The 27,850-nt window shown below is 48.8% G+C and overlaps 1 protein-coding gene across 2 annotated transcripts; it reads left to right on the top strand.

Annotated features, from left to right (window-relative positions):
• Positions 1–597: 597 nt before the first annotated feature.
• On the top strand, positions 598–27,578 carry CILP2 (cartilage intermediate layer protein 2). Of its 2 annotated transcripts, XM_035120657.2 has the most exons (9): positions 598–918; positions 9,561–9,647; positions 11,380–11,643; positions 12,368–12,559; positions 17,646–17,804; positions 19,612–19,926; positions 21,337–21,445; positions 22,144–22,301; positions 23,951–27,578. In XM_035120657.2, the coding sequence occupies exons 1-9, from the start codon at positions 855–857 to the stop codon at positions 26,341–26,343; spliced, it is 3,741 nt and encodes a 1,246-aa protein (XP_034976548.2). In that variant the 5' UTR covers positions 598–854; the 3' UTR covers positions 26,344–27,578. The 2 variants fall into 2 exon arrangements, with proteins under 2 accessions (XP_034976548.2, XP_034976549.2); XM_035120658.2 differs by lacking the exon at positions 12,368–12,559.
• Positions 27,579–27,850: the final 272 nt, after the last annotated feature.

The raw sequence follows: 27,850 nt of genomic DNA, 5'->3' as shown, positions 1-27,850 counted from the left end.
GTCTCTTCCAACTCTATGATTCTATTATTCTAAACAACGACCTGACTTTTAGAAGACATCTGAAGGCAGCCCTGTTTAGGGAAGCTTTTTATGTTTGATGTTTTACCGTGTTTTTAATATTCTGTTGGGAGCCGCCCAGAGTGGCTGGGGTGGCCTGACCAGATGGGCGGGGTACAAATAATAAATTATGATAATATTATTATTATGATAATAATCACACAGCATTTCCGACGAGGCCCCCCTTGCGGATTTGTTAGGAAGGCATTCCACGGCGGGCTGCAAAGAATCATCATAAAAACCCGACCCGTGTCAAAAACAGTGGCCTGTAATAAACAGTGACGAACCACTGGCTTCAAAAGAACATGGTCCTCAAGCCACATGTATAATGAAACCTCTGGAATGAGGAGCCCATGAGCTCATTGCTGGTTTTACTGCCTCTTCTCATTCTTCCCGAGCCCTGTCCAATTTTAGCAGCCTAAACTAGCAAAGGCTACCGTGGAAGGCTTCCCAAAACCAAAAACAATAACATAATATTTTGGTGTGTTTTTTTTTAAAATAAAGACCTCCTGATAATCTTCCAGCTCTGCCCGACTTGACGAGATTCCCCGTGTTCTCTTATTTCCCTCGGTCAAGCCTTCGCTGTCCAAAAAGGCCTCCGAGCCAACGGGAGACGGAGAGAGGGAGAGAAACAGCCTCCTATAAAGACCTGCTTTTTCCACCGCAGCTCCAGTTTCAAAGAGACCTGCGAGGAGGGACAACGGCAGACCCCCCGAGTCTCCTGTGTGTCCCAACCTGGGAGGAGGGGGAAAAAAAGAAACAAAGTGTGCGAGGGATTAGAACCCAAGGCCGGAGAGATGGAGGGCCAGAAGGCGGTGCTTTTCCTGTGCTTGGCGCTTTTCGGCTGCGTGGCGGCTCAAGGTAAACGCCGGTTTTTTCCATTTCCGGCCATTGAATTGCAGGGTCACCCCAAAGGACATCTAGCCTGACCCCCCCTTCGGAGCAAGAATCCAGTGGTGAGGTGGCAGTGGCGGAGGCAGGGGGCACAAAATAGGGGCGGGGGGGGGAAATGTGTCCAGTTTGCAGAAGCGTCGCGACCCGCAAATATGAAAAGCCCCTCCAAATCTGCCCCACTTTGAATTCCAGGATGTGGTTCTAACCAGTGGGGGGAAATTGCACCCCCAAAAAATAGAAAAGAGGGAATGTGAACTGGAAAATTCCTTCTTTTGGGGGGGGGTTTGCACCCCTGCGGGCAGGGGGAAGAGTATATTTTTGTGAAAACCACTGTGCATTGGGTCGTTGAGTCATGTCCAACTCTTCGTGACCCCATGGACCAGAGCACGCCAGGCACTCCTGTCTTCCACTGCCTCCCACAGTTTGGTCAGACTCATGTTGGTAGCTTCGAGAACACTGTCCAAGCATCTCGTCCTCTGTCGTCCCCTTCTCCTTGTGCCCTCCATCTTTCCCAACATCAGGGTCTTTTCCAGGGAGTCTTCTCTTCTCAGGAGGTGGCCAAAGTATTGTAGCCTCAGCTTCAGGATCTGTCCTTCCAGTGAGCACTCGGGGCTGATTTCCTTCAGAATGGAGAGGTTTGATATTCTTGCAGTCCATGGGACTCTCAAGAGTCTCCTCCAGCACCATAATTCAAAAGCATCAATTCTTCGGCGATCAGCTTTCTTTATGGTCTAGCTCTCACTTCCATACATCACTACTGGGAAAACCATAGCTTTAACTATACGGACCTTTGTCGGCAAGGTGATGTCTCTGCTTTTTAAGAGACATCTTTAAAAGGTTACAGCCCATTAAATTCTACCCGCTGAAATCCATGGGCTTCTGTTGGCCGTTTCTGTTATTCCCGACAGGTCTACTCTAAGCAGGGCTAGCGCTCGATGCAGCTCCTTATAATGGGGGGGGGGATTCATTGTGGAAATTTCTTCCCCGTTGTGCAAAATTGCTTGCAGAAAGTGTGTGTGTCTTTTCGGGGGGGGGGGTCGTGTCTGAATTTTGTGCAATTTGAGAGGGTGAGAGTCACACACTGCTGGGGGAGACAGAGCAAACTGAAGCTTAAGACCTGACAAGGGGGAGAAATAATAATAATAATAATAATAATAATAATAATAATAATAATAGAACATCAAACGTTAAAAACTTCCTCAAACAAATCTAGAAAGACTGGATTTGAAGCAGACCTTGGGGAGCAATGGATTCAAACTACAAGAAAGAAGCTTCCACCTAAACATTAGGAAGAACTTCCTGACAGTAAGAGCTGTTCGACAGTGGAATTTGCTGCCAAGAAGTGTGGTGGAGTCTCCTTCTTTGGAGGTCTTTAAGCAGAGGCTTGACAGGCATATGTCAAGAATGCTTTGATGGTGTTTCCTGCTCGGCAGGGGGTTGGACTGGATGGCCCTTGAGGTCTCTTCCAACTCTACGATTCTATGATTCTATGAGTACAATTCCCATACAAAGGGGGCAGATAATCTCCATGCCCCCCCTCCGAACCCCAACAGCTACAAGGCACAGCTACGCACAAAAATTCACCAAACAGGGAGACATCAGGGTCCAAAATACCCAGGAAAGTGTGTTAACGTTGCGCCTGAGCTATGAAATCACGGTCTCTCCCTGAAATTCACAAAAGCGAAGGCAGTTTCTTTCTCTCCCTTTTTTAGAACCCACCTTATTTCTGTGATTGTAAGTTGTGCTAAACTTTTTGCACCCTGTGCCCTTTTAAAACGTGAATTTTTTGTGGGGGGGCAGGCTATTAGGTGGTTGTGGTTGTTTAATTCTTATTATGTATTTTGTGGGGGTTTTTATATCTTGATTTTGTTCCGTGAACCACCCTGAGGACCCCGCCCCCCCCCCCAGGTATAGGGGAGTATATAAATTCAATAAGTAATAATCTATATCTATATCTATCTACATCTATCTATATCTATATCTATCTATTTCTCTTTCCCTTTCTCTCTCTCTCTCTCTCTCTCTCTCATCTATCTATCACAGGCTTCCTCAAACTCGGCCCTCCAGATGTTTTGGGACTACAACTCCCATGATCCCTAGCTAGCAGGACCAGTGGTCAGGGATGATGGGAATTGTAGTCTCAAAACACCTGGAGGGCCGAGTTTGAGGAAGCCTGATCTATCATCTATCTATTTATCATCTCTATCTATCTATCTATCATCTATCTATCTATCTATCTATCATATCATCTATCTATCTATCTATCTATCTATCTATCTTTCTATCTATCTATCTATCTATCTATCTATCTATCTATCTATCATCTATCTATGTAATTACACACACACACACACACAAACATTGTGCTTAAATTGGTGTATAACCTGCCCTGGGACCTTAGGGCGAAGAGCAGGGAATTATCATAGAAGTTTATCATACCATCGTTGAATTGCCACGTACAGGAATTGAACCTGCAACCTTGGCAATCACCGTGCCGTAACCCAGTGTTTCTTGACCTTTTCCCGGCCGCGGCCCCCTTTCCGACCTTGCTTCCTCCCCGTCCTACCAGCAGAAAGGTCGCTATTTTGCTTCTGAATAGAAGCTTTACTTATAATTTTTACAGTTCTATAATTTCACCTGTGGCCCTCTTGGAATATCCAGGGGTGGGGGTTTCTGTGGGGGGGGGCATATGGCTGAGAAACACTGCTCTAACCAACTGAGCTGTCCAGACTAGATCCGAATGCTAAAGGAGACCCAAAGTGTCATTCATTCTAACCTCCTGCAGAATAATAATAATAATAATAATAATAATAATAATAATAATAATATGAATAAATTGCTGGGGGGGGGAGAGTTCTATGTATCCCCATAATACTGGGAAGGGAGTCATCTGATTATATCCTTGGCCAATATCTTCACCACAGACTGATAGAAGGACTTTTAAAATGTGTATTTTTTTGTGTGGGGCGGGCTATTAGGTGGTTGTGGTTGTTTAATTCTTATTATGTATTTTGTGGGGTTTTTTATATCTTGATTTGGATCGGCGGAACTCCTTGCTGCAGGAAGTGACGATGACAGCCTTCAACTTAGCTGGCTCTTTTTTAAAAAAAAAAAAGGGTTTAAATCATAGAATAGAATGGTTGGAAGGGAGCACGAAGGGTCATTTAGTCCAACCCCAATCTCTTGCCAAAAGTGGGGCTGACTCGAATCCGCAACCCTGAGATTAAGAGTCTCATGCCCTCTACTTTGCAGGGAGGGGGGAAATGGGTCTGTTTGCATGTTTGCTCCCGGCACAAATCTCAGTCACGCAGAGAGCTTCAGGTGGGGGGGGGGTTGCCTTCAAAGTTTAAATCGGCATTTCCGTTCCGATATCGGTGCAATTTCCTTTGCGTCTCCCGAGAGGGTCTCGTCTTCTGATCTGAACCTGGTCATCCTGACCTTCTTACCCCTTCCCCTGTGCAATGCAGGAATTATTCCGAATTATTCCTTCACTCTCCCCTCCAGGAATTTCCTATATATGCAGGATATAGAAGAGAAGAAGAATCTTTATTTGCATCAGCCGCTAGCCATAGCAATAAAACGAAATAAAACATACTGAAGATAGAGGTAAAAAAACTTAACTATAGAAAGCACATTTTGGGGGGAGGGGGGGAGGTTTCGCATCCATAATCAAATAATAGATCTTATTCAAATCGCCCCTGCTAAAAACGTTGCAGTTTTTGCTGATCATCTTAATCTGCTAAAAGAAAAGTCCCAGTGCAGGATTCCACCTTCCTTTTTTTTTAAGCTTTCCATAAACATGCAATCAAAAACATCTTAGGGCAAAACAGGGAAAAAATGGAACGATTTAATATATACCACTATTGTTTACTCTGCTCTCACAGACCCTCCCAATGTCCCAATTTTCCAGGGACAGTCCCAGATTAACAGAAGCCGTCCCAAATAATAATAATAATAATAATAATAATAATAATAATAATAATAATAATAAAGGAACAGAGTGTTCACTGGAGAAATATTTTAGGGGGTCCCTTCAGGTCCTGCTGCAAATTCTTCTGCAAATCAGAATGAAGAGGGCTGGAACCTTAGTTTATTTGGGGGGGGGGGACATAGGAACATAACCAGAGCTTGCTGGATCAGGCCAATGGCCCATGCAGTCCAACATCCTGTTCTCCCAGCGCCAAACAGGAATCGTAGAATTGTAGAGCTGGAAGGGACCCTCAAGGGCCATCCAGCCCAGGCCCCTGCAATGCAAAGGAATCTCGGCCGAAGCATCCATGACCGACGGCCATCCAACCTCTGCTTAAAAACCTCCAAGGAAGGAGAGTCCGCCACCTCCCAAGGAGGGAGGCCGTTCTCCGCTGTCCAACGTCTCTTACCATCAGAAAGTTATTCTGCGGAAAAGCCGCAAGCGGGATTCGAACACAGGAGCCCCTCTCCGCTGTCCTGCGGCTTCCGGTATTCAGAAAAATTTCTGCCTCCAATCGTGGAGGCAAAGCAGAGCCATCTTGGCTAGCAGTCACTGAGATACGTCTCCATGAAGTTGCCCGATCCTTTTTTTTTTTTTTAAGCCAGCTCAGTTGGCGGCCCATTGCTGCCTCCCGTGGGAAGGAGTTCCACAGATTAACAACGCGCTCTCTGTGCTGTGTGGTCGCTCCTTTCTTTTGTCTGTCCTGAATTTCCCCACATACAGCTTCAGTGGATGTCCACAAACTCAGATGTTAGGAGGGAGAAAACATTTTCTTTTTTAAAATATTTTTATTGAATTTTAAAAGAAATACAGAAAAAAGAAAAAGAATACAAAACCACTTTGTCCATTCTTATTCCCCCAAATTCTTCACATTTCAAAAACCATTAAGAATAAAAAAGACTGAAAAAAAGAAAATACAACAATAAAAATAAAAATAAAAATACAATAACATCATTCTATAACTTCTAAACTAATCCTTTCTGACTTCCTCAATTCCCCTTCTTGAGTTCTTATTATTAAAATAATAATGATAAAGGATGATACTGAGCAAAGAAATAAAGTGATGGGATTACAGAAGAGGAGGGCAAGAGTTCGGCAAAAATTGGATTGGGACAGACTAGGGGTGGGTTGAGGGAGTTTTGGATTATTTGGTATTGTCTGATATAATATGGTCTGACCTCGGAATGTATTAAGGATTGTATCAAGGACCTGGCTGATGCATCTGGAGACACCCATTTCAGGGAAAAGGGGGTGGGAAATTGTTGTGAGGGTGGGAATAAATGGGTAAAAGATCTGGACGTTAAGTTTAAATATTTTTGGGTATGGGATAGAGATTAGTAGTTAGATAATAGCAATTTTGGAGAGAGGATGTTAGTACAGTAATAAAGAAGTTAAAGTATAAAAAGAATGGTTAATAGCAATGAAGAAGTTAAAATTTAGAAAAAAGAATGTGAAGTTAGATCTGGGAACTGGGAGAAAACATTTTCACTGACTAATAATAATAATAATAATTTCCCACATATAGCTTCAATGGATGTCCATGAAGTCAGATGTTAGGAGGGAGGGAGAAAACATTTTCTCTGACCGCTAATAATAATAATAATAATTTTATTATTTATGCCCCACTCATCTGGCTGGGTTTCCACAGCCACTCTGGGCGGCTAACAGCACATATGAAAACTCAGCAAAACGTCAAACGTTAAAAACTGCCTTCAGACGTCTTCCAAAAGTTGTGCCGACGTGGCTGGATGACCTTTGGGGTTCCCTTCCAAACGGACATTTCTGTGATTCCGTGGAATCCTTTCCTGCATGCCACTCATTCCCCCGCAACCAAGCCATCCCCCTCCTCACCAGGGAACCCGGCAGGCGGCTTTCGGGGGCTACCGGAAAGGACCGCGAATCTTCATATTTCCTTTGCACATATTTTTGCTCCATCTTTCTCCGCCGGCTGACATTTGCGAAGCTCACCACCCTAATCCCGTTGACCTTCAAGACAAGGAACCGCAGCAAGAGCTCCGCAGGCAGGAGGCAACTTCTCAGCATGGCTTTTTCCCCTCCGGCTGTGCCGTCTTCCGAGCGCTGCTGTGTTTGCATGCATGCATGCATGCATGCATGCATGCATGAATCAATCTTTATTTGCCTCAGCCATCGGCCATAGCAATAAAATAACAATATGCTATACAGTGGTGCCTTGGTTTACAACCATAATCCGTTCCGGAGGTCCGTTTGCAAACCAAGGTACCGCTGTACAAAGAAGAGAAATAAAAAGTCAATCACAGCGGTACCTTGGTTCTCAAACTTAATCCATTCTGGATATTCCGTTCCAAAAGCAAAGTACAGTGGTACCTCGGTTTAAGTACACAATTGGTTCTGGAAGTCTGTACTTAAACTGAAGCGTACTTAACCTGAAGCGAACTTTCCCATTGAAAGTAATGGAAAGTGGATTAATCCATTCCAGACAGTTCGCGAAGTACTTAAACTGAAGCGTACTTAACCTGAAGCAAACTTTCCCATTGAAAGTAATGGAAAGTGGATTAATCCATTCCAGACAGTTCGCGGAGTACTTAAACTGAAGCGAACTTTCTCATTGAAAGTAATGGAAAGTGGATTAATCCATTCCAGACGGTTCGCAGAGTACTTAAATTGAAGCGTACTTAACCTGAAGCGAACTTTCTCATTGAAAGTAATGGAAAGTGGATTAATCCGTTCCAGACGGTCCGTGGAGTGCTCGACCTGAAGCGTACTTAACCCGAAGTATGAGTGTAATTGGTTCTGGAAGTCTGTACTTAACCTGAAGTGAACTTTCCCATTGAAAGTAATGGAAAGTGGATTAATCCATTCCAGACGGGTCCGCGGAGTACTTAAACGGAAAGTACTCAAACTGAAGCGTATTTAAACCGAGGTATGACTGTAACACGAAAGGGATCAATCCATTCCAGACTTTTAAAAGCAACCCCTAAAACAGCAATTGAACATGAATTTTACTTTCTAACAAGAACATTGACCCATGGCTCTTAAGGGGAGAGGGTCAGGGCCATCTTAAGCATATCCAGCACCATGGTGCAAAGAAGAAGAGAAGAGTTTGGATTTGATATCCCGCTTTATCACTACCCGAAGGAGTCTCAAAGCGGCTAACATTCTCCTTTCCCTTCCTCCCCCACAACAAACACTCTGTGAGGTGAGTGGGGCTGAGAGACTTCAAAGAAGTGTGACTAGCCCAAGGTCACCCAGCAGCTGCATGTGGAGGAGCGGAGACGCGAACCCGGTTCCCCAGATTACAAGTCTACTGCTCTTAACCACTACACCAAATCTTGCCTCCGGCGCCCGCCCCCCATTTCCCAGAGGTTTTTTTAGGGAGGACGGTGCTGCCGGCGGGGCTACAGGAGGCGGGCAGTGGCTGGAGGGCGGCTCCTCCGGTGGGGAAGAGGTGAAGGCTGGATGCGGCACCTCCAAGCTCAGCTGGCCACTTCGTGCCGCAGTGGCCACAGCAGACGGAGGCTCCGGGAGTGGCGCTGCTTCGGCGCAGCATGGCGGAGTTGGGCGATGGCGGTGAGCTGATGCCGGGAGGCGCCGCGTCCAGCCTCCGCCTCTTCCCTGGCCACGTCATTACCGAGGAGGCAGGTTTAGTCATTGTTTGAAGACTATCCCTGCCTCTGGGTCTGGTCCTGACCGGATGGATACAGGAATCAGCAAGGGATACCCACATGACCTGAAGATGTTGCAGATCAAGGATGGTTGCATGGCTTTAGATACCTACTAGGTCAGGGGTCCGTCTAGTTAAAGCTATGGTTTTCCCAGTAGTGATGTATGGAAGTGAGAGCTGGACCATAAAGAAGGCTGATCGCCGAAGAATTGATGCTTTTGAACTCTTGAGAGTCCCATGGACTGCAAGAAGATCAAACCTCTCCATTCTGAAGGAATCGGTGCAGGGTGGCGCAGGGACTCGCTGAGCGGGCAGCTCAGTTTGGGGGCGGCTCGGGGGCCAGTTAAACGACCCCCGTGGGCCGCTTGTGGCCCACGGGCCTTAGGTTGCCATATAAGGTCCATAAATTACCATATAGCATATATTCAATATGAAAAACCGTGGCAATTTGTTGTGGACAAAGGACAGCTGGACATATAAAGGGCCCCAGTACCTTCAGTAGCTTAGGGCATGGGTAGGCAAACTAAAGCCCGGGGGCCGGATGGGGCCCATTCGCCTTCTCAATCCAGACGGTCCAGGAATCAGCGTGTTTTTACATGAGTAGAATGTGTGCTTTTATTTAGAATGCACCTCTGGGTTATTTGTGGGGCCTGCCTGGTGTTTTTACCTGAGTAGAATGTGTGCTTTTATTTAAAATGCATCTCTGGGTTATTTGTGGGGCATAGGAATTTGTTCATTCCCCCACCCCCACCCCCAATAAAAATATAATCCGGCCCCCCACAAGGTCTGAGGGACAGTGGACCGTCCCCTGCTGAAAAAGTTTGCTGACCCCTGGCTTAGGGTCTCATCAAACCTAAATCTGGCCCTGGTTGTCACATACATAAACAACCGTGGGTCTGCTCTTAAACGGGAACGACGGAAATGTACATAACCGTGGGCACAAGCCTCACAGTTCCACAGGTCTCTTTGAACGGGCTGTTGCACTTTTTCCAACAGATCCACCGGCGAAGAATGACTCGCGGCCAGCCAAGGAGCAGAAGAAGAGAGGGAACGCCCGGACGAGCTTCGAAGCGGGCATGGTTGGTACGTCATTTTGTTCTGGATATATGGATTTATCTCCAAGGGTTTTGTTTGTGGAAGTCTGAAGAAGATTTTGCAAGAAACAAACAGACCATTCTGTCTCTTTGCTGTTCTGGAAGTTCCATGCCATCGCACCCCATCCCACCTTAAATTTGGTTTAATTTGACACATTTCCGGCTCAATTTTCCACTGTGACAGTTGCCACAGAATGCCCGTTCCACATTTCTAAGATCCTAGACAATGGAACTCCCTGCCTCTTGACGTCAGGTGGATGACTTTGCTGTCTTCTTTTTCAGTGCCTGCTAAAAACATTGCGGTTTAGACAATCCTATCCAGATACTTAGAAAATTAGGGCAGATTTTAATCCGTTTCAGTATTTTCACTCTTTGAATGTTTTAAAGTATTGGTGTAATTCCCCTCCCCTTTTGATTTTCTTTGATTTTCAGGTTTATACATTTCAATAATTTCATAGTCATTTTAACGTTTCAAAACTTGACTTCCTTCCCCCTCTTTCTGCGGTCCCTTAAATTAATTTTTTAATACCTTCTGCATATCCAAATTCATTTAATTTCCTCATTTAATTATCCAATTTAAATATATACTTATGAAAATGCAGGTTATTAAATCAATCCTGCCCATGTTTTCATCTGCTTACAATTTATCTGTAAACATTCCATGAACGATTTCCATTCTTTTATGAAAAGTTTATCTTGATTTCTTATTCTTCCGGTAAGTTTTGTGCATTTCTGCATATTCCATAAGTTTTTGTATATGTTCTTCTTTCGCTGGGTCTTCCGCTTCTTTCCAGTTTGAGGCGACTGACGTTCTTCCCGCTGTAATCGAATACATGAATAAGTTTCCATACAGTTTAGGTCATGGGTAGGCAAACTGAGGCCCAGGGGCCGGATCCAGCCCAATCGCCTTCTAAATCCAGCACACGGACGGTCCGGGAATCAGCGTGTTTTCACATGAGTAGAATGTGCCCTTTTATTTAAAATGCATCTCTGGGTTATTTGTGGGGCATAGGAATTCGTTCATCCCCCCAAAAAAATAGTCCTGCCCCCCCACAAGGTCTGAGGGACAGTCTGAGGACCGGCCCCCTGCTGAAAAAGTTTGCTGACCCCTAGCTTAGATGCTGGCAGAATAGCAAGAACAGAAAAACAATTGTGCAACATTACAGTACTTCTTCTTTTTAAATGGGCTTCAAATGCATCTAATATAGGAATAAAGGATTTTATCCTAAACTTATTTGTGCATCTAAGGCCCTCGGCTTCAGCCTACTTAGCCTATATATCAGGGGTGGCCAACTCCCAAGAGACTCTGATCTACTCACAGAGTTAAAAACTGGGAGTGATCTACCCACTTTTGGGGGGTTCAGGTCAAAGCTGCTGAGTTTTTTTAAGGAAGGGAAGCCCTGTTTTGGGGGGGTTAGGTCAAACTTGTTGAGCTTCTTTTAGGAGGGAGGGAGGCCCATTTTTGTTTAGGGCTTCAGGTCATAGTTCAGCTTTTTTTTAGGGAGGAGGAAAATTTTGGGTGAGCTTTTTAGGGGTGCCAGTGATCTAGCAGTGATCTACCACAGACATCCAGTGATCTACTGGTAGATCTCAATCTACCTGTTGGACGTGCCTGCTATACATAAATATGGCACTGGAGAGGGGGGGTGCGAGATGGAGGAGGGCCGCCAGCTCAGAAGTGAGGGCACCAGCCGCTGCTGAACCCCAGCTCTCCTTTGCAGGCGAATGGACCTCGTGGTTCAACGTGGACCACCCGGGTGGTGAAGGCGATTTTGAGACCCTCGAAGCCATCCGCTTCTATTACCCGGATCGCGTCTGCGCCTTGCCCTCTGCCATCCAAGCACGGACCACCGAATGGGAGCTGCCGGAGGACGTGCGAGAGGTTGTTCACTACAGCCCCCAGGAAGGCTTCCGGTGCCGCAACCAGGAGCAGCCCGGGGGCAAGACGTGCTCCAACTACCACGTCCGGTTCCTCTGCCCCCCAGGTGAGAGCACTAAGGTGGCCGGCTCCGGGCCCTTGCAGGCAGGACCGCTCATCTGTCAATCACAGTGACATCCTCTTGAGACCAGACCAGGTCTTGTTCTCCCTCCTGCCACTGAGCCCTGGAGACGGAGGTTAATTGGGAGAGGGAGGAGGGGAGGGCAGACACCATCCCCTCCAAGGTTTCTCCCGTCAAAATAGGGACGTCCTGTTCCAGCCCCTCCAACATTTCCCCAGTGAAAAGGGGGACTTCCTATTCCATCCCCTCCAACATTTCTCCCATGGAAATAGGGACGTCCCAAGGAAAAGTGGGGTCAAAATTCCGGGATCACATCAGAAACTGGGACAGCTTCTGTAAATTCTGGAAAACAGGGGCACTTGGAGGGTTTGAGACATCGCCAGAGAATGCATGCCGTAATTTGCAGCTGGATCCCACAGGGCTGACGCTTGCAGACTCCGTGCTCAGTTTCATAATAAATAAAAAATAAATAAATATTAAACACACTCTTTCCTACCTGGGGATTCAAACCCTCCAACCTGAGACTTCAGGAAGGCTTTTTTTGCCTGGGGAGAGTTCCGACAGCCGGATAGAGAGACCTGGGCTGTATTAAGGATTCCCAACTCCATATTTTTTTAAAAAGCAAATGCATTTTAAAGATGTTTTTCCCCACACTAAATATCATTTCCGCCTTCTTCTCTCCCCTCCTGGCCTCACATCACTTCGAAAGATCCCACGGACTGGTTGGGGTGGTCGTCGTGGTCTTCCTGGACCTCCTGTTCACGGACGGCCTGCGGCACGAACGGCGTCCAGACCAGGCACCGGAGCTGCCTCAACAGCCCTGCTCCGGCCCTGGGGAGGCTGACCAAGTGCCCAGGGAAATCCACGGAGCGTCGGGCGTGCAGCAACGAACCTTGCCGAGGTAACGAGTGCGAATCCTAGAGTTGGGTACCGTTGGATGGGGCTGCGTATGTTGCGGGGTTGTCACGCACCAGTTGGACGCAAGGGGGATGGTGGCTGGGGGGCCGCCAAGGGAAGAGGGCTCAGAGCCCAGGGATGGGTTTTGGGACGGCCATGAGTGATCAGAGGGAGAAGGCTGGGAGGAGAAGGTGTCAGAAGATGGAGAGGTAAACAGGGCCTAGTGAGCAGGGAGAGTCTGTGGCAGAGAACAGTAGAGAATCGGAGGCTGAAGCAGGAGAGGAGGGACACTTCGGCTAGTGGCAAGCCACGGCTGTCTCCCCCTTCTGCTGCAACCAGCTGCCCTCCTCTCTGGTCTCCCAGAAGCAGAAGAGGTATGAAGAAGGTGGGGCAAAGACATGCAAGGCGAAGGAGTCTCAGATTGCTTGGGAAAGAACTGGGAGAGGAGGAGACATAGGGAGATGTAGGAAGGCAGGGATTCTCACAGCTGCCTCACTGGGTGTCGGGGACCGTGCTGAGGAGGGCTGCACTGAGGAGAAATGGTGGGAGCCTTCCCCCTCCCTCTGATCCAGACCCAGAATCTTCCCAGGAGCAGGAGGACAGTATAGATTTGGAGCAGTGCTTTGCAGAAGGGCATAGTTCTAAAGGCAGAAGCTGGGAAATACTGGATGGGGAACAGCTAGCAGAAGAAACACTGGGAGGGAGACGGTTAACAGATTTGCTGTCTCTGGAAAGCATCCCTCCGCTCTCCTCCGAGGTTGAGAAGAGCTGAGAAAGTGGCAGAACAGAAAGCACGGAAGGGGAAGCTTCTTTCAGTGGGGCCACCCTGCTGTATAAGCTAGGGGGTCTTTCCCCCCCCCACCTGCCTGCTCCCCTGGTCTCCCAGAACCAGGAGAGGCATGAAATGGGCAGAGGAGAGGTTGGCTTCCGGCAGGCGCAGTCTCTGATTGCATGGGGAAAACCCTGGAGAAGAGGGGGCTTAAGACGGCTGTGGGGAGGCGGGGATTTTCAGTCTTGGCAACTGATCTATGGGGCAAGACCTACAGGGGACGAGCCCCTGTGCTCATTAGGCCTGACAGCCCACCAAGTCTGTGTGGATCGTGAAAATAGGGATGTCCTATTCCATCCCCTTCAACGTTTCTCCCGTGAAAATAGGGACGTCCTTTTCCATCCTCTCCAACGTTTCTCCCATGAAAATAGGGACGTCCTATTCCATCCCCTCCAACATTTGTGTGGCAATGTCCCTCCCTCCCCAGAAATAATGAACAAGACACAGTGAAATGAGTTTAAGTGGGTGAAAAGGCCACAACTTTATTGGTTTCGGATGTTGAGCGGTATTGGCTTAGGCATTGGAACCTAACCGACTATATCTGACTGTAACCCGTGTGTTACAGTCTGGGAGAAATTAACCACCAGAAAGGAGCCCAGTGATATACATCTACTGAGACACCTCCTGTGGCCACCGTTGGGGGGTGCAATAAGGCCCTGACCTCCGTAGGCCCAGGACAAAGCTACCGCCCCCGGAACCCCTTTAACGGGATTAAATCTCCAATTTCGGGCAGAGGATGACGTAATCTGCCCCCCCATTCTTTATTTATGCAAATTTCCAATGCCTAACCGCCAAACCAAGTTGTGACGAAATGCTATGAGGTAGGCGAAAAAACCAGATTGGCTAATCCAAGTGGAAAAAGTCCTACCCGGCCCCACGGCCAACCGAGGCGACCGACTAACTCCATAGCAGCGTCGGCCTAACCTGCCTAACTGCCTAACCATAGGGCGGGTGGGTGGGTGATCCGATCGCTCAAAGTGCCGGCCGAAGGAGAGGCAGAGTTCCCGCCTCCAGCCTGATTTAAACGCGGGGGAAGCCCCGCCCGGCTGGCCCTATTGGTCAGCCGGGGAATGACGGAGGCGGGAACCCCGTCTCGCGAGAGGGCTGAACTCTCAGCCCCCTCGCGAGGGTCGAGACGGGCCACGCCCACAACACCACCTTCGTAAAATGCGGAAGTGGTTTTCTCCTGTAAAAAGAGGGACGTCCTATTCCATCCCCTCCAACATTTCTCCCGTGAAAATAGGGACGTCCTATTCCATCCCCTCCAACGTTTCTCCTGTGAAAATAGGGACGTCCTATTCCATCCTCTCCAACATTTCTCCCATGAAAATAGGGACGTCCTAAGAAAAAGTGGGACATTTGGGGTTCAAATCAGAAACTTATGTCAATCCGGGATTGTCCCTGGGAAACAGGGTGGTTTCCACCACCTCCTTTTGGAATTTGCAAACGTCCAAGGAACAGGCAAGGCAATTGTTTGGGTAATGGAGAAATGGGTTACCCCCCCCCCACCTCTCTTCCCAATGGGGTCAGCCCATCACCGAGGAAAAATTTCAGGAACGCTGTAGTTGGTCTCCATAGGGGCCTCTAAAGGCCTGTTGTTGTTTTTTATAGACAGAGTTATTTTTTTAATGGACCTTACTCCCGCCAACGCGAGATGCCGGCCAAGTACTTTCTCCGTTGTGCTTTGAACATTCTTGCTGAGGCAGGAGAGTCATCCGATCTCCTTTTTCTCCTTGTTTTGCCTGGAAAAAAAGGAGGGCAGACTCGACAAACGCTCTCTCTCTCTGTGTGTGTGTGTTTCTCGCCAAGGGCTGGCAAGACCTCTGCAATTCTTGCCTCTCAAGCTCTTCCAAAACGGCAGCCGAATGTTTCCCCCGAGGTTTCACGATGGAAATAGCAGGGGCGCGAGACGGATCCGTGCCTCCCAAGCCATGTGCCGTGGCGGGAGAGCAGGAATTTAAAAAGGGGTAAAGCTGGAAGGGGGTACATTATACTCACACACACACACAAAACAACAACCCTGTGGGGTAGCTCAGCCCAGTGCCGGAATTATGTATAAGCTAAGCAAGCTATAGCTTAGGGTCCCATTCTCTTGGGGGGCCCCAAAAAAATTTAAAGGAGAAAAAACACTGGATGCCCATCTCCAAAATATAAGATAGAAATCAAATAAAATAAAACCTCCATACAGCAACCATGTTTTGTGTTGTGTAGGCTCCTGTGATGTAAGTCATGGTACGGTAGCCTGCTCCCTAAAATATTCCTGGTTTGCTACTTTCTGAAGCTCAACATCAAAAAAACCAAGATCATGGCCACTGGTCCCATCACCTCCTGGCAAATAGAAGGGGAAGAAATGGAGGCAGTGAGAGATTTTACTTTCTTGGGCTCCTCGATCACTGCAGATGGTGACAGCAGTCACGAAATTAAAAGACGCCTGCTTCTTGGGAGAAAAGCAATAACAAACCTAGACAGCATCTTAAAAAGCAGAGACATCACCTTGCCTACAAAGGTCTGTATAGTTAAAGCTATGGTTTTCCCAGTAGTGATGTATGGAAGTGAGAGCTGGACCATAAAGAAGACTGATCGCCGAAGAATGGATGCTTTTGAATTATGGTGCTGGAGGAGACTCTTGAGAGTCCCACGGACTGCAAGAAGATCACACCTATCCATTCTGAAGGAAATCAGCCCTGAGTGCTCACTGGAAGGACAGATCCTGAAGCTGAGGCTCCAATACTTTGGCCACCTCATGAGAAGAGAAGACTCCATGGAAAAGACCCTGATGTTGGGAAAGAAGAAGGGCACAAGGAGAAGGGGACGACAGAGGACGAGATGGTTGGACAGTGTTCTCGAAGCTACCAACATGAGTTTGACCAAACTGCGGGAGGCAGTGCAAGACAGGAGTGCCTGGCGTGCTCTGGTCCATGGGGTCACAAAGAGTCGGACATGACTAAACAACAACAATATATAGGGTGCCTACATTCTGCATGGACTGGTTGCATGGCCACATGGGCAAATGGCTTTAGATACCTATTAGGTCCATAAATTACCATATATTCAACACACAAAAAACAGTGACAATTTGTTGTTGACAAAGGACAGCTGGACCTATAAAGGGCCCCATTACCTTCAGGAGCTTAGGGCCTCATCAAACCTAAATCCGGGTTAGGCTGGGAGACGGTGACTGCCCCCCCCCAAGTCATCCCCCCCAATCCATTTCGTGGCTTGAGTTTGGGATTTGAACCCTGTTCTTCCAGGTCCTAGCCCGACGCTGAAACCACTACACCACGCTGCCTCTCATTGCGCGCGATTGGCAGATTCAATCCTATAACCTCCAACACAATCATTTTGCCGTTGGATGTTGTCGACGCAGCTGCTGTTTCGTCCGTTATATCCGCTATCGCGTCGTTGCTTTGTTATTAGGAAATTGCTTTGCAGTGTTCGGTTTTCAAAGGCAGTCCTTTTTCCCATAATTCCGTTTTTTTCAAATTTATAACACATCCATGCCAAATTAAAACTAATTCAATACAATCCCCCCCCAATAAAACCTGGCTTCCCACTCAATGTTGTTGTTCTTGTTGTTTAGTCGTTTAGTCGTGTCCGACTCTTTGTGACTCAATATATTTCCATAATTTCCCCTTATAGAAGCTGCTTATTTTACAATTTTATCTTGAATGATCACACACACACACACACACACACCCCGTTTGTAGCAAATTCCTCATCGCTCAGCTGTCCTTTTACCAACTCCTGCATATAGATAAAACAAAATTACTGTACATCAAATACAGCAAGTGACGTTATGGCAATTTAAAGCTTTTGTTCTTCTTTCTAAGTATCATGTAACTACATTTTCTTAATAAAAATAAAAAATACCTTCCAGTAGCACCTTAGAGACCAACTAAGTTTGTCACATTTTCTTAGTTTCCCCCCTCTGTCTGCCAGCAGTCATTCCCACCAAAAACTCCCAAACCAAAGCATTCCTGTTTCCTTTGCCGAAAGTCATTTTGAGACTGCTTTTTGTGTGTAGGAAATTGGCACACATCATACCCCCCCCCCCGTCATCAAATCACAGCATCCATTCATGTCAATGGGTCTCCTCTGAGTAGGACGGACGTCAGCTGCAAATTCCGAGCCAGCAACTCCCAAGGAGGCGTATATCAGATTGAGGCCGAGCACCTGGCCAATCAGACGTGTGAAATCCCCTTTAGTGCGCCTCTTTTTTGTGTGGAATCGGGTTCTAATCCTGCGGCTTCCGCCCCCACAGAGCCCCATTGGAGCAGCTGGGGGGCCTGGAGCCCCTGCTCAAAGACCTGTGGCGGCGGAGGGAAGAGGGTCCGTCGGCGGAGCTGCCCCAAGTCCAAGCTGATCCGCTGCCCTGGGCGTCCCTCGGAGGTGCAGAAATGCTCGCTGTCACCCTGTCCAGGTACCAAACCTCTCCAGTGGCCTCTCTCTTTGCTCCTCTGGCAAGGTTTCTCTGCACCTGGTCAGGTATCCCCATCCTTAGCATCTGCCCTTATCCTCTCCCTGTGCTTTCCCCTCCCTCCCCTCCACCCATCATCCCCCCTCCATTTCTTCTACCATAACTTATCTACCTACCTAATTACATTACATACACCATCACTTCCTTCTGATCTTTGATTATTGGCCTCCTTCCATCCACCATCACTTACTTTCTTCTGCCATCATTTGCCTCCTTCCGTCCATTACTTATTTACTTACTTCTGCCATCACTTACCTCCTTTCATTACTTCTTTTTTCCTTCCTTCCTTCCTTCCTTCCTTCCTTCCTTCCTTCCTTCCTTCCTTCCTTCCTTCCTTCCTTCCTTCCTTCCTTCTTTCTGCCATCATTTGCCTTCTTCCATCCATTACTTATTTACTTACTTCTGCCATCACTTACCTCCTTTCATTACTTCTTTTTTCCTTCCTTCCTTCCTTCCTTCTTTCTGCCATCATTTGCCTCCTTCCATCCATTACTTATTTACTTACGGTTACAGGTAGGTAGCCGTGTTGGTCTGGGTCGAAGTAAAATAAAAAAATTCCTTCAGTAGCACCTTAAAGACCAACTAAGTTTTTATTTTGGTATGAGCTTTCGTGTGCATGCACACGAAAGCTCATACCAAAATAAAAACTTAGTTGGTCTTTAAGGTGCTACTGAAGGAATTTTTTATTTTATTTACTTACTTCTGCCATCACTTACCTCCTTTCATTACTTCTTTTTTCCTTCCTTCCTTCCTTCCTTCCTTCCTTCCTTCCTTCCTTCCTTCCTTCCTTCCTTCCTTCCTTCTTTCCTTTCTTTTTCCACCACTTGCCTCCATCCATCCACCCACCATCACTTACTTACTTCCCTCTGAGACCACTTCCCTCCACCATCACTCACTCACTCACTCACTCACTCACTCACTCACTTATTTCAATCACCCCTCACTTCCTTTAATTCACCGTCCCTCCCTCTCCCCCTTCCTCCCATCCTTCCTTTTACCTCTGCTCACGAGTGCACACTCGCACCAGTAAATATCGCAGTGCAGTTCTCTATCCAAGCAACATGCACCAAAATGCAGGTCCTGGAGGGAAAGGTGCAGGAAAAATGCATATATTCATAGAAACAGTGCACAGAAGGGGCAACTGCTTACAAATATATATATATATATATATATATATATATATATATATATAATAAGTAAAACTGCATGCAAATGATGTGCATTATCAGGAGAAATTTGCACTAAGACACTGAAGGATTTTCATGTGTACTTTCCTTTTTTTAAAAAATGTAAGCAGATATGGAAATGTGAAATTAAGATGGAAAAATGGAGAATGGGAAGATTTGCCTCTCCATCAGTCAGGCCCCTCACATGTACCCTTTGCTCCCTGAAAGGGGAATTCTTTAGTTGGGATTCCCGCCTTGCAGGGGGGTGGACTAGACCATGGGTAGCTAAACTAAGGCCCGGGGGCCGGATCCAGCCCAATTGCCTCCTCAATCCGGCCACGCGAATCAGAATGTTTTTACATGAGTAGAATGTGTGCTTTCATTTAAAATGCATCTCTGGGTTATTTGTGGGGCCTAGGAATTCATTCGTCCCACCCCCAAAAATATAGTCCAGCCGCCACCCCCCCAAAAGGTCTGAGGGACAGTGGACCGGCCCCTTGCTGGAAAAGTTTGCTGACTCCTGGACCAGATGACCGCTGGGGGGTCTCTCCCAACTCTACAATTCTATGGCTCTGTGTTTCCAGCTTGCCAACTCAGCTGCGATATGGGCGTTCCCAGCAAGGACTGTAGCAGCTGCACCTGCCCCAACCACACCGTCCTGGGCACCGTACAGAGCGCGAGTGGAGCGGCTCTCGCCAACGCCCAGATCTTTCTCCAGGACCGGCCCCTGGCTCTGCTGGCCAGGAGCAACCAGCACGGCCAATTCACCGTCCGAGGCATCTGCGCTGGGAGCAAGGCCAACATCAGCGCGAAGCTCGAGCGGTTTGCCCAAGGGAGCGCCCCGGTGATCGCCAACGGCTCTCGGACATCATTGGTGGACCTAGTGCTCCATCGACCAGGTAACAGGGGGGACTCCGATTCTTTAGCCACGGTTGCTGCATTGGGATTAATATTTTATTATTATTATTTATACTCTGCCCACTTGGCTGGATTTCCCCAGCCACTCTGGGCGGCTCCCAACAGAATATTAAAAACACGATAAAACATCAAACATTAAACACTTCAAACATCTTCTTTATCTCGTCATATATCATTTCCCAAAATACCCCTTGCTTTCGTACAAGCCCACCCCATATGAAACAAAATGAGGGTTCCATCTACTCGTTTGCACTTCCAACAATTATTAGGAACTTTCCTACACATTTTAGGCAATTTGTTAGGTACCATCCATGCATAATTTTCTTAGAAAATTTCATTTACAGTCAATTTCATATCGTCTTTTACCAAACCACATTAACCTTCCTTGCTGAAATCTGCAACTCTAAGCCAAGCCTGTTTTGATCTGATGCATCTAAAAGGAAGTTGTGAAACTTATCAAGTGCCAAAATTTGTTGTTGTTGTTGTTGTTGTTGTTGTTGTTGTTGTAGTCGTTTAGTCGTGTCCGCCTCTTCATGACCCCATGGACCAGAGCACGCCAGGCACTCCTGTCTTCCACTGCCTCCCGCAGTTTGGTCAAACTCATGTTGGTAGCTTCGAGAACACTGTCCAACCATCTTGTCCTCTGTCGTCCCCTTCTCCTAGTGCCCTCAATCTTTCCCAACATCAGGGTCTTTTCCAGTGAGTCTTCTCTTCTCACGAGGTGGCCAAAGTATTGGAGCCTCAGCTTCAGAAGCTAAAGCTGAAGCCAAAATTTAGGCTCCTATATTTTAGGTTCCCTTTGAGCTCCATCCCCAAGGCTCCCCCCCAACCCCCCACCCCACCCCAATGGACTCTGCTCATCACTAAGATTTTAAGCCTCTTCCAATCCCTGTTTAGGGATGCGGGTGGCGCTGTGGTCTAAACCACAGAGCCTAAGGCTTGCCGATCAGAAGGTCGACGGTTCGAATCCCCGCGATGGGGTGAGCTCCCGTTGCTCGGTTCCTTCTCCTGCCAACCTAGCAGTTCGAAAGCACGTCAAAGTGCAAGTAGATAAATAGGTCCCACTCCGACGGGAAGGTAAACGGCATTTCCATGTGCTGCTCTGGTTTGCCAGAAGCGGTTTAGTACTGCTGGCCACATGACCCGGAAGCTGTACGCTGGCTCCCTCGGCCAATAACACAAGATGAGCGCCGCAACCCCAGAGTCGTCTGCTACTGGACCTAACAGTCAGGGGTCCCTTTACCTTTAATCCCTGTTTTATCACAAGTTGTTCTGGATGGGTAGGAAGGTGAGAGCCTTTTTAAAAACACAGTTAATTAATTTATTCATTTTTCCTGATTTTATACTACTTCTCTCCACCACCACCCCTCCCCCCCATCCATTCTTGGCAGAAAAACCTTACATGGTGTCGCATCCGGAAGAGAAAGTGAGGACCGTTGGACAAAATGTACGGTTTTGCTGCAGAGCGCAGGGCATTCCAGAGCCAATGAAGTATTACTGGTAAGTGACTGGGATCGGGGCCCATTGCTGGAGGAGGAGGAGGAGGGGCTCCTTTCAAGAAATCTCTCTATATATATCCAACAATTTATATGCTGCTTAGCTCCAATAGCCTCTGCGTTGCTTACAATGATACATTGCACAAAAAGAAATGAATCGAGTTAAAACGATCAAATCAAGCATCCATTAAAACTCCTAATGGAATAAAAAAAATCTCCGGTCAGAAGTTCAACAGGGAGGGGGGGGGACTGTTCTGATTGGGTGGCTCTAGTAATAATAATATAATAACAATTTATTATTTATACCCCGGCCAACTGACTGGGTTTCCCCAGCCGCTCTAGGATGCCGCTGCAGAAATAGTAATGCCCAGACCACGACATGAGACCCCAAAATATTAACCAAACCGATCTTCAGCCTACCGGTGAGGTATGCCATTCAGGTTACCTCCAGAAGCCGGAAGAATGCCCCACAGCGGGATTGTTGAAACTTTCCCTCCACCCCATTTTCACCCTTATTACGTCTGTCTTCATTGCATCTGTCTTCGTCACATCTGTCTTCACTCATCGGGGAGCATCAAAGAGCTTCCAAGCTCACAAGTGCCGACAGCCAGCCAGAAGGGAAGGAGCTTACTGTTGGTTTGCAGCCCTGATCGCTCAGTCGGCCTCTGACCTCCCTCCTCCCCATTTCCTCTCTTCTTCCAGGTACCACAACGGGACACTCCTGGACCGCAAGGTGCACAGATACGACAGCAGCTTAGTGCTGAGGGACCTGCGGCCAAATCAGGCTGGCTCGTACCACTGCAAAGCCAGCAATGACCTGGGCTCCGTCAAGTCCTCCGTGGCCCAGTTGGCTGTGATAGGTGAGCTCGGATTCCTGCTCCGAGGCAAAACTGGGGCTGGCTGAGGTTCAGCTTAGATACAGGCAGGGAGAGGCAGGACATGGTTGAGAAGCACCCTGGCCAATGGGCAGGCTCAAGGTGTGCTTTAGGAGCGAAGAGGTCCAACGTTGCTCCAGCAAGGAGGAAACTGAGGCTCAGTTGTATGTCGCCGCTCTTCTGCGAGAGACCCTCCCCATGCGTGTAATAGCTGGTGGTGGAGTTTTGCTCCTTCTCTGAGGAGTTCCCACCCAGTTCCGGTCCCAGGCTAGTCCTGACTTAAAAGCCAAGGGTACGTGACAACTGCAGGGATGCTGCAGAACATCAATGTAAACATGCAGAGAGCTCTTTGGTCCATGTAGCAAACATTGTCTTCCCCAAGGTCCAGGTGTTTCTAGACTACAACTCCCATCATCCCTGACCCTGAACATAGGATCTTTGCTATGCAGAGTTACCTTCTCAGGAGGAGAGGATGCCCCGGGGACTTCTCTTCAGCGGATATTTTTTCAATGACCTCCTCCTCCCTCTTCTCCTCTCCTCCTCCTCCTCCTCCTCCTCCTCCTCCTCCTCCTCCTCCTCCTCCTCCTCCTCCTCCTCCTCCTTCTTCTTCTTCTTCTTCTTCTTCTTCTTCTTCTTCTTCTTCTTCTTCTTCTTCTTCTTCTTCTTCCTCGAATCATAGAGTTGGAAGAGACCACCAGGGCCATCCAGTCCAACCCCCTGCCAAGCAGGAAACACCATCAAAGCATTCTTGACATATGCCTGTCAAGCCTCTGCTTAAAGACCTTCTTCTTCTTCTTCTTCCTCTATTGGCTACTCAGTCCTCTGCTGAGTAGAGCTGGGCAATATATCAATACATCATCCAAAACTGGTTTCAGGTCCACATTGGCTTCGTAATTTTTGACCTGGAAATATATTGCGAATAATGATGTATGTGTGTTGTTGTGTTGTTTAGTCGTTTAGTCGTGTCCGACTCTTCGTGACCCCATGGACCATAGCACGCCAGGCACTCCTGTCTTCCACTGCCTCCCGCAGTTTGGTCAGTTTGTATGTGTATGCTATGCAAAATTAACTTGGGGAAAACCGCAAAGCCAGCCAATGCCTCTCCATAGCTACATTCTTATTTCAGACATCAGTATATCGCAATGTTTAGCTGGTGATAAATCACGAAATAGAAAACTAGCTCCATCCTTATTTCCGACACTGTGATATATCAGTATATCGCGATGTTTAGCTGGTGAGAAATCACGAAGTTGAAAACCAGCTTCATCCTTATTTCAGATATTGTGATACAGTCGTGCCTTGGCTCCCGAACGCCGCAAACCCGGAAGTGAGTGCTCCGGTTTGTGAATGTTATTTGGAACCCGAACGTCCAACGGGGCTTCGGCATCTTCCGATTGGCTGCAGTCAATCGGAAGCCGCGCTTTGGTTTCCGAACATTTTGGAAGTCGAACGGACTTTCGGAACGGATTCCGTTCGATTTCCGAGGTACCACTGTATATCGGTATATCACGATGTTTAGCTGGTGCTATATCACAAGGTTGAAAACCAGGTATCGCCAGCCCTGGTCTTGAGCCACAGCACAGCTCTACCAACTGCTCTACCACATCTCTTGTTTTGGTCTTCTCTCGTTTCAGACCCAGACGTCCCAGCCTGCGTAGCCGAGCCGGAAGAATACCTCATCAAACTCCCCGACGAATGTCTCCAAGAGGAGACAGGCTCCCACTTCTACAACGTCGGCCAGTGCCCCAATGCCCGCTGTGCCAGCAGCCTTGCCGACGGCCTACAGTGCCGTGACGCCACGAAGCACTGCTGTGGGACACGCCGCATGGAAGTGCGGGAGATTCGTTGCATCGGGTATGTCCTCCCCATCAAGGTGGTTGCGGAGTGCGGCTGCAGCTCTTGCACCCAGCCCAAGGTGCTGGTCCGCGGGAAGGCTTCGGCGGCGGATAATGGGGAACCTCTGCGCTTTGGCGAGATCTACCTGGGCGCCGAGAAGATCGGCTTCACCGGTTACAAGGGCGCCTTCACCATTGAGGTTCCACCGGACACACAGAGGCTGGTGGTGAAGTTTGTGGACCGGACACAGAAATTTGTCGAGGCTGTGAAGGTCTTCCCGTTTGACCAGCGCGGTGGGGCTGTCTACCAGGACGTCAAGATGATAAGGAGGAAGGAGCCTGTTGACTTGGAAGCCTCAGAAACCAACGTCATCCAGCTCGGAGAAGTGGCTGGGGAGGACCCCGTCGGGGAGATCGTCATCCCCTCGCAATCTTTCTTCAGGCCCGATGGTCAACCCTACAACGGGACCGTACGGGCCAGCGTCACGTTCGTTGATCCACGGGACTTTGCCACGGTGAACGCCGCCTCCAGCGACTTGAATTTCGTCAATGCCGAAGGCGATCTCTTCCCTCTCCGGACTTATGGCATGTTTTCCCTGGACTTCTGGGAAGAGGGCAGCAACCAGGGATTAGAGGCCAGGAGCGTGGAGGTAAAGATGGACGCCGAGCTCATTAAGATGCCAGGGCACGTTCAGAAAATGAAGCTCTGGTCCCTCAACCCCGTGACAGGCCTGTGGGAAGAGGAGGCGCCCTTCAAACTGGCCACGGCACAGCGCCATAAGCGCGAGGAGAGGGCCTTCCTGATTGGCAACCTAGAGATCCGCGAAAGGCGGCTGTTCAACCTGGACGTGCCGGAGAACCGTCGCTGCTTCGTCAAAGTCCGGACCTACATCAATGAAAAGTTAAACCCCAATGAGCAGCTGGAGGGAGTAGTGGTCACCCTGGTCAACCTCGAGCCCAGGCCTGGCTTTCCGTCCAACCCTCAGGCCTGGGGCCGCTTTGACAGCGTGGTGACAGGTCGCAATGGTGCGTGCCTTCCTGCCTTCTGCGACAGCCAGCAGGCTGATGCCTACACGGCTTACGTCACTGCGACAATGGGTGGGGAGGAGCTGGAGGCCGTGGCATCCAGCCCGAAGCTCGACCCTCGCGCCGTGGGCGTTTCTCAGCCGTACCTCAACAAGCTGGGCTACCGGCGATCCGACCACGAGGACCCAGCCCTCAAGAAGACAGCCTTCAAGATCAATCTCGCCAAGCCCAACCAGAACAACATTGACGAGACCAACGGCCCCATCTACCCGTACCGGAGCCTGAGGGATTGCGACCGGGCGCCCGTCACAGCCAACCACTTCCGGTTCTACCGGGTGGAAGTGGACAAGTATGAGTACAATGTGGTGCCATTCAAAGAGAGCGACCTGACGTCGTGGACCGGGGACTACCTCTCGTGGTGGCCCAACCCTCAAGAGTTCCGGGCTTGCTACATCAAGGTGAAGATCAACGGGCCTCAACAATACATGGTCCGGTCTCGAAACGTGGGGGGCAGTCACCCCAGGACTCGGGGGCAACTTTACGGCCTGCGGGACTCTCAGAGTGTCCGGGACCCCGAGATGTATAACACATCGGCGGCTTGCCTCGAGTTCAAGTGCAGTGGAATGCTGTTCGACCAAGGACTTGTTGACAGGACTTTGGTGTCCATCATCCCGCAGGGGAGCTGCCGTCGTACGGCAGTCAACAGCTACCTGAGGGAATACCTCGGCCGCCACCCGCCCGTCATGGAGAACAACGACACCTCAGCCTTTGCCATGCTGGCTCCCGTGGACCCGCTGGGGCACAACTATGGCATCTACACTGTGACCGATCAGAACCCGCGCCTGGCCAAGGAGATTGCCATCGGCCGCTGCTTTGACGGCACCTCAGATGGGTTCTCGCGGGAGATGAAATCTGACCGGGGTACGGCGGTCACCTTCTATTGCCAGGAGCGGCCAGTGGGGCGCAAGAGCTTCTTCCAGCGCCTGCTCGAAACCCCCGCCCAGACGCTGACGGAGATCCGGCGTGAGATGGGGGGCAACGAACAGCTGCGGGGAGCTTCTCAGGTGGTGGCGTACCCGGCAGGGTTGCGGACCGTGTTTGCGGCGCAGGCCCGTCGGACCCCCAGCCGCAGGAGGAGGGTGGGTGCTTCGCAGACCGGACAGTGAACAAGGAAGAGAACTGATGGGTCGTCTTCACATGGCACTGGCATGTTCCTGATCTCTCTCACACTGAGTGAGGAGGTGTGTCACCGAGGAAAGCTTTGTCCCGCCTCCCTCCAGAGCGATGCCTCGAAACCAAGAAAGATAAACACAATCTCCTGGCCTCACGCCTGCCGATACTCCCCAGTATCGATTCCTTAACCCATGCCCTGCCTGTGGTCTTCCCCAAGGGTGTAGTGGTAAATTGTGACGGGCAGGGGCTAATCCTGATAGCCCCCCCCCATATCCCTGGTCCCAAAGAGAGTGCCATAGTCATGGCCGCTGCCCCCAGGAATAGCCACACCCCCAAAGAGACTCTAATTGCACACACGAGGATAGCCACGCCCACAAGCAAAGCCCCACCTATGTCGAGAAAGCCACACCTCCAAGGCAACAGGATGAATCATTATTCACACACCGCAAAGGGCAACAGTGTATATATAGCACGATACACGGTTGATTAAAATTAGCATAACTGCCACCCAATTCGTTGTTTCCTCAGACTAATCCACCCCAGGCCTAATGGTGTTGACGTCTGGCTGCCACGGTTCAGCTTTAGCCAGCTGAATGCAAGCCATATTGCAAAGAATCACCCCCATGTAAACCGCTAACGTGAAGCGGGAACCCCGTCAAAGGAAAGGGGAGACGTACCCAGCCTCTCCTCGATTGCTTTCCTCCTCCTCCGACTTCCCTCGATGTTAATGTGTTGGAAACAAACTTGAAAGCCTTGTCGTCGCCTCACTCGCTTGCAGTGGGAGGGCGAGGTTGCACTCATGTCGTGCTTTGGGGACATCTGACTTGGCCACTGGTGAGAGCAAGATGCCGGACATGATGGGTTTGATCTCGAGATGTTCTTATGCTGACCAGTAATTTAAAACTCTGAAACCCCTGGGGGATACCTATATCGTCTTGCGGCCCCCCCCCCCCAACCTGTTTGTTTGACACAGAATTGTAGGATTGTATTGCTGGGAGGGGGACCCCTGAGGGCACCTTCTAGTCCAAACCCACTGCAATTCAGGAATGGAAGTTGAGGCCAGCTTCTTCATGAGGACTAGATAATTGCTTGGAGTTGAATAAAGGAATCCAACCCTAAGCAAGCCTCTCACACATCCTCACACACCCAGAATTCATTCTGAAAAACCTGGATGTTATATAGACAGATACATACGTATACATATAAATATCTAATAAGTCAATGAATAGAAAAAAAGAAGGGGAGTCCCGTTTCTGTGGTGCCGGAGGACATGCTTCTCTTCAAATGACGATTCTCTGATTCCCACCCCCCCTGGGAAATGGGATTCCAGCAATATTTGGAATTATGTATCCCTGGCCTTAGAAGAGACATTCGTGAAAATGAAGGTCTCTTCTAGATACAGGGGTACCTCGGTTCTTGGACGTAGACGGACGTTTCGGAACCCGGACGCCGAAAATCCGGAAGTAAATGCTTCCGTTTTCGAACGTGCCTCGGAAGTCG

The sequence above is a fragment of the Zootoca vivipara genome, chromosome 6, assembly GCF_963506605.1.
Source record: "Zootoca vivipara chromosome 6, rZooViv1.1, whole genome shotgun sequence".
NCBI lineage: Eukaryota > Metazoa > Chordata > Lepidosauria > Squamata > Lacertidae > Zootoca > Zootoca vivipara.
This window is presented reverse-complemented; position numbering and strand designations above follow the sequence as displayed.

Excerpts from the sequence above, each read along its gene's own strand:
- CILP2 (XM_035120657.2), top strand. The coding sequence starts at position 855 with ATGGAGGGCCAGAAGGCGGTGCTTTTCCTGTGCTTGGCGCTTTTCGGC. Across the intron at positions 12,560-17,645 it reads CAGCAACGAACCTTGCCGAG|AGCCCCATTGGAGCAGCTGG; the intron begins GTAACGAGTGCG and ends CCGCCCCCACAG. Across the intron at positions 21,446-22,143 it reads GAGCCAATGAAGTATTACTG|GTACCACAACGGGACACTCC; the intron begins GTAAGTGACTGG and ends CTCTTCTTCCAG.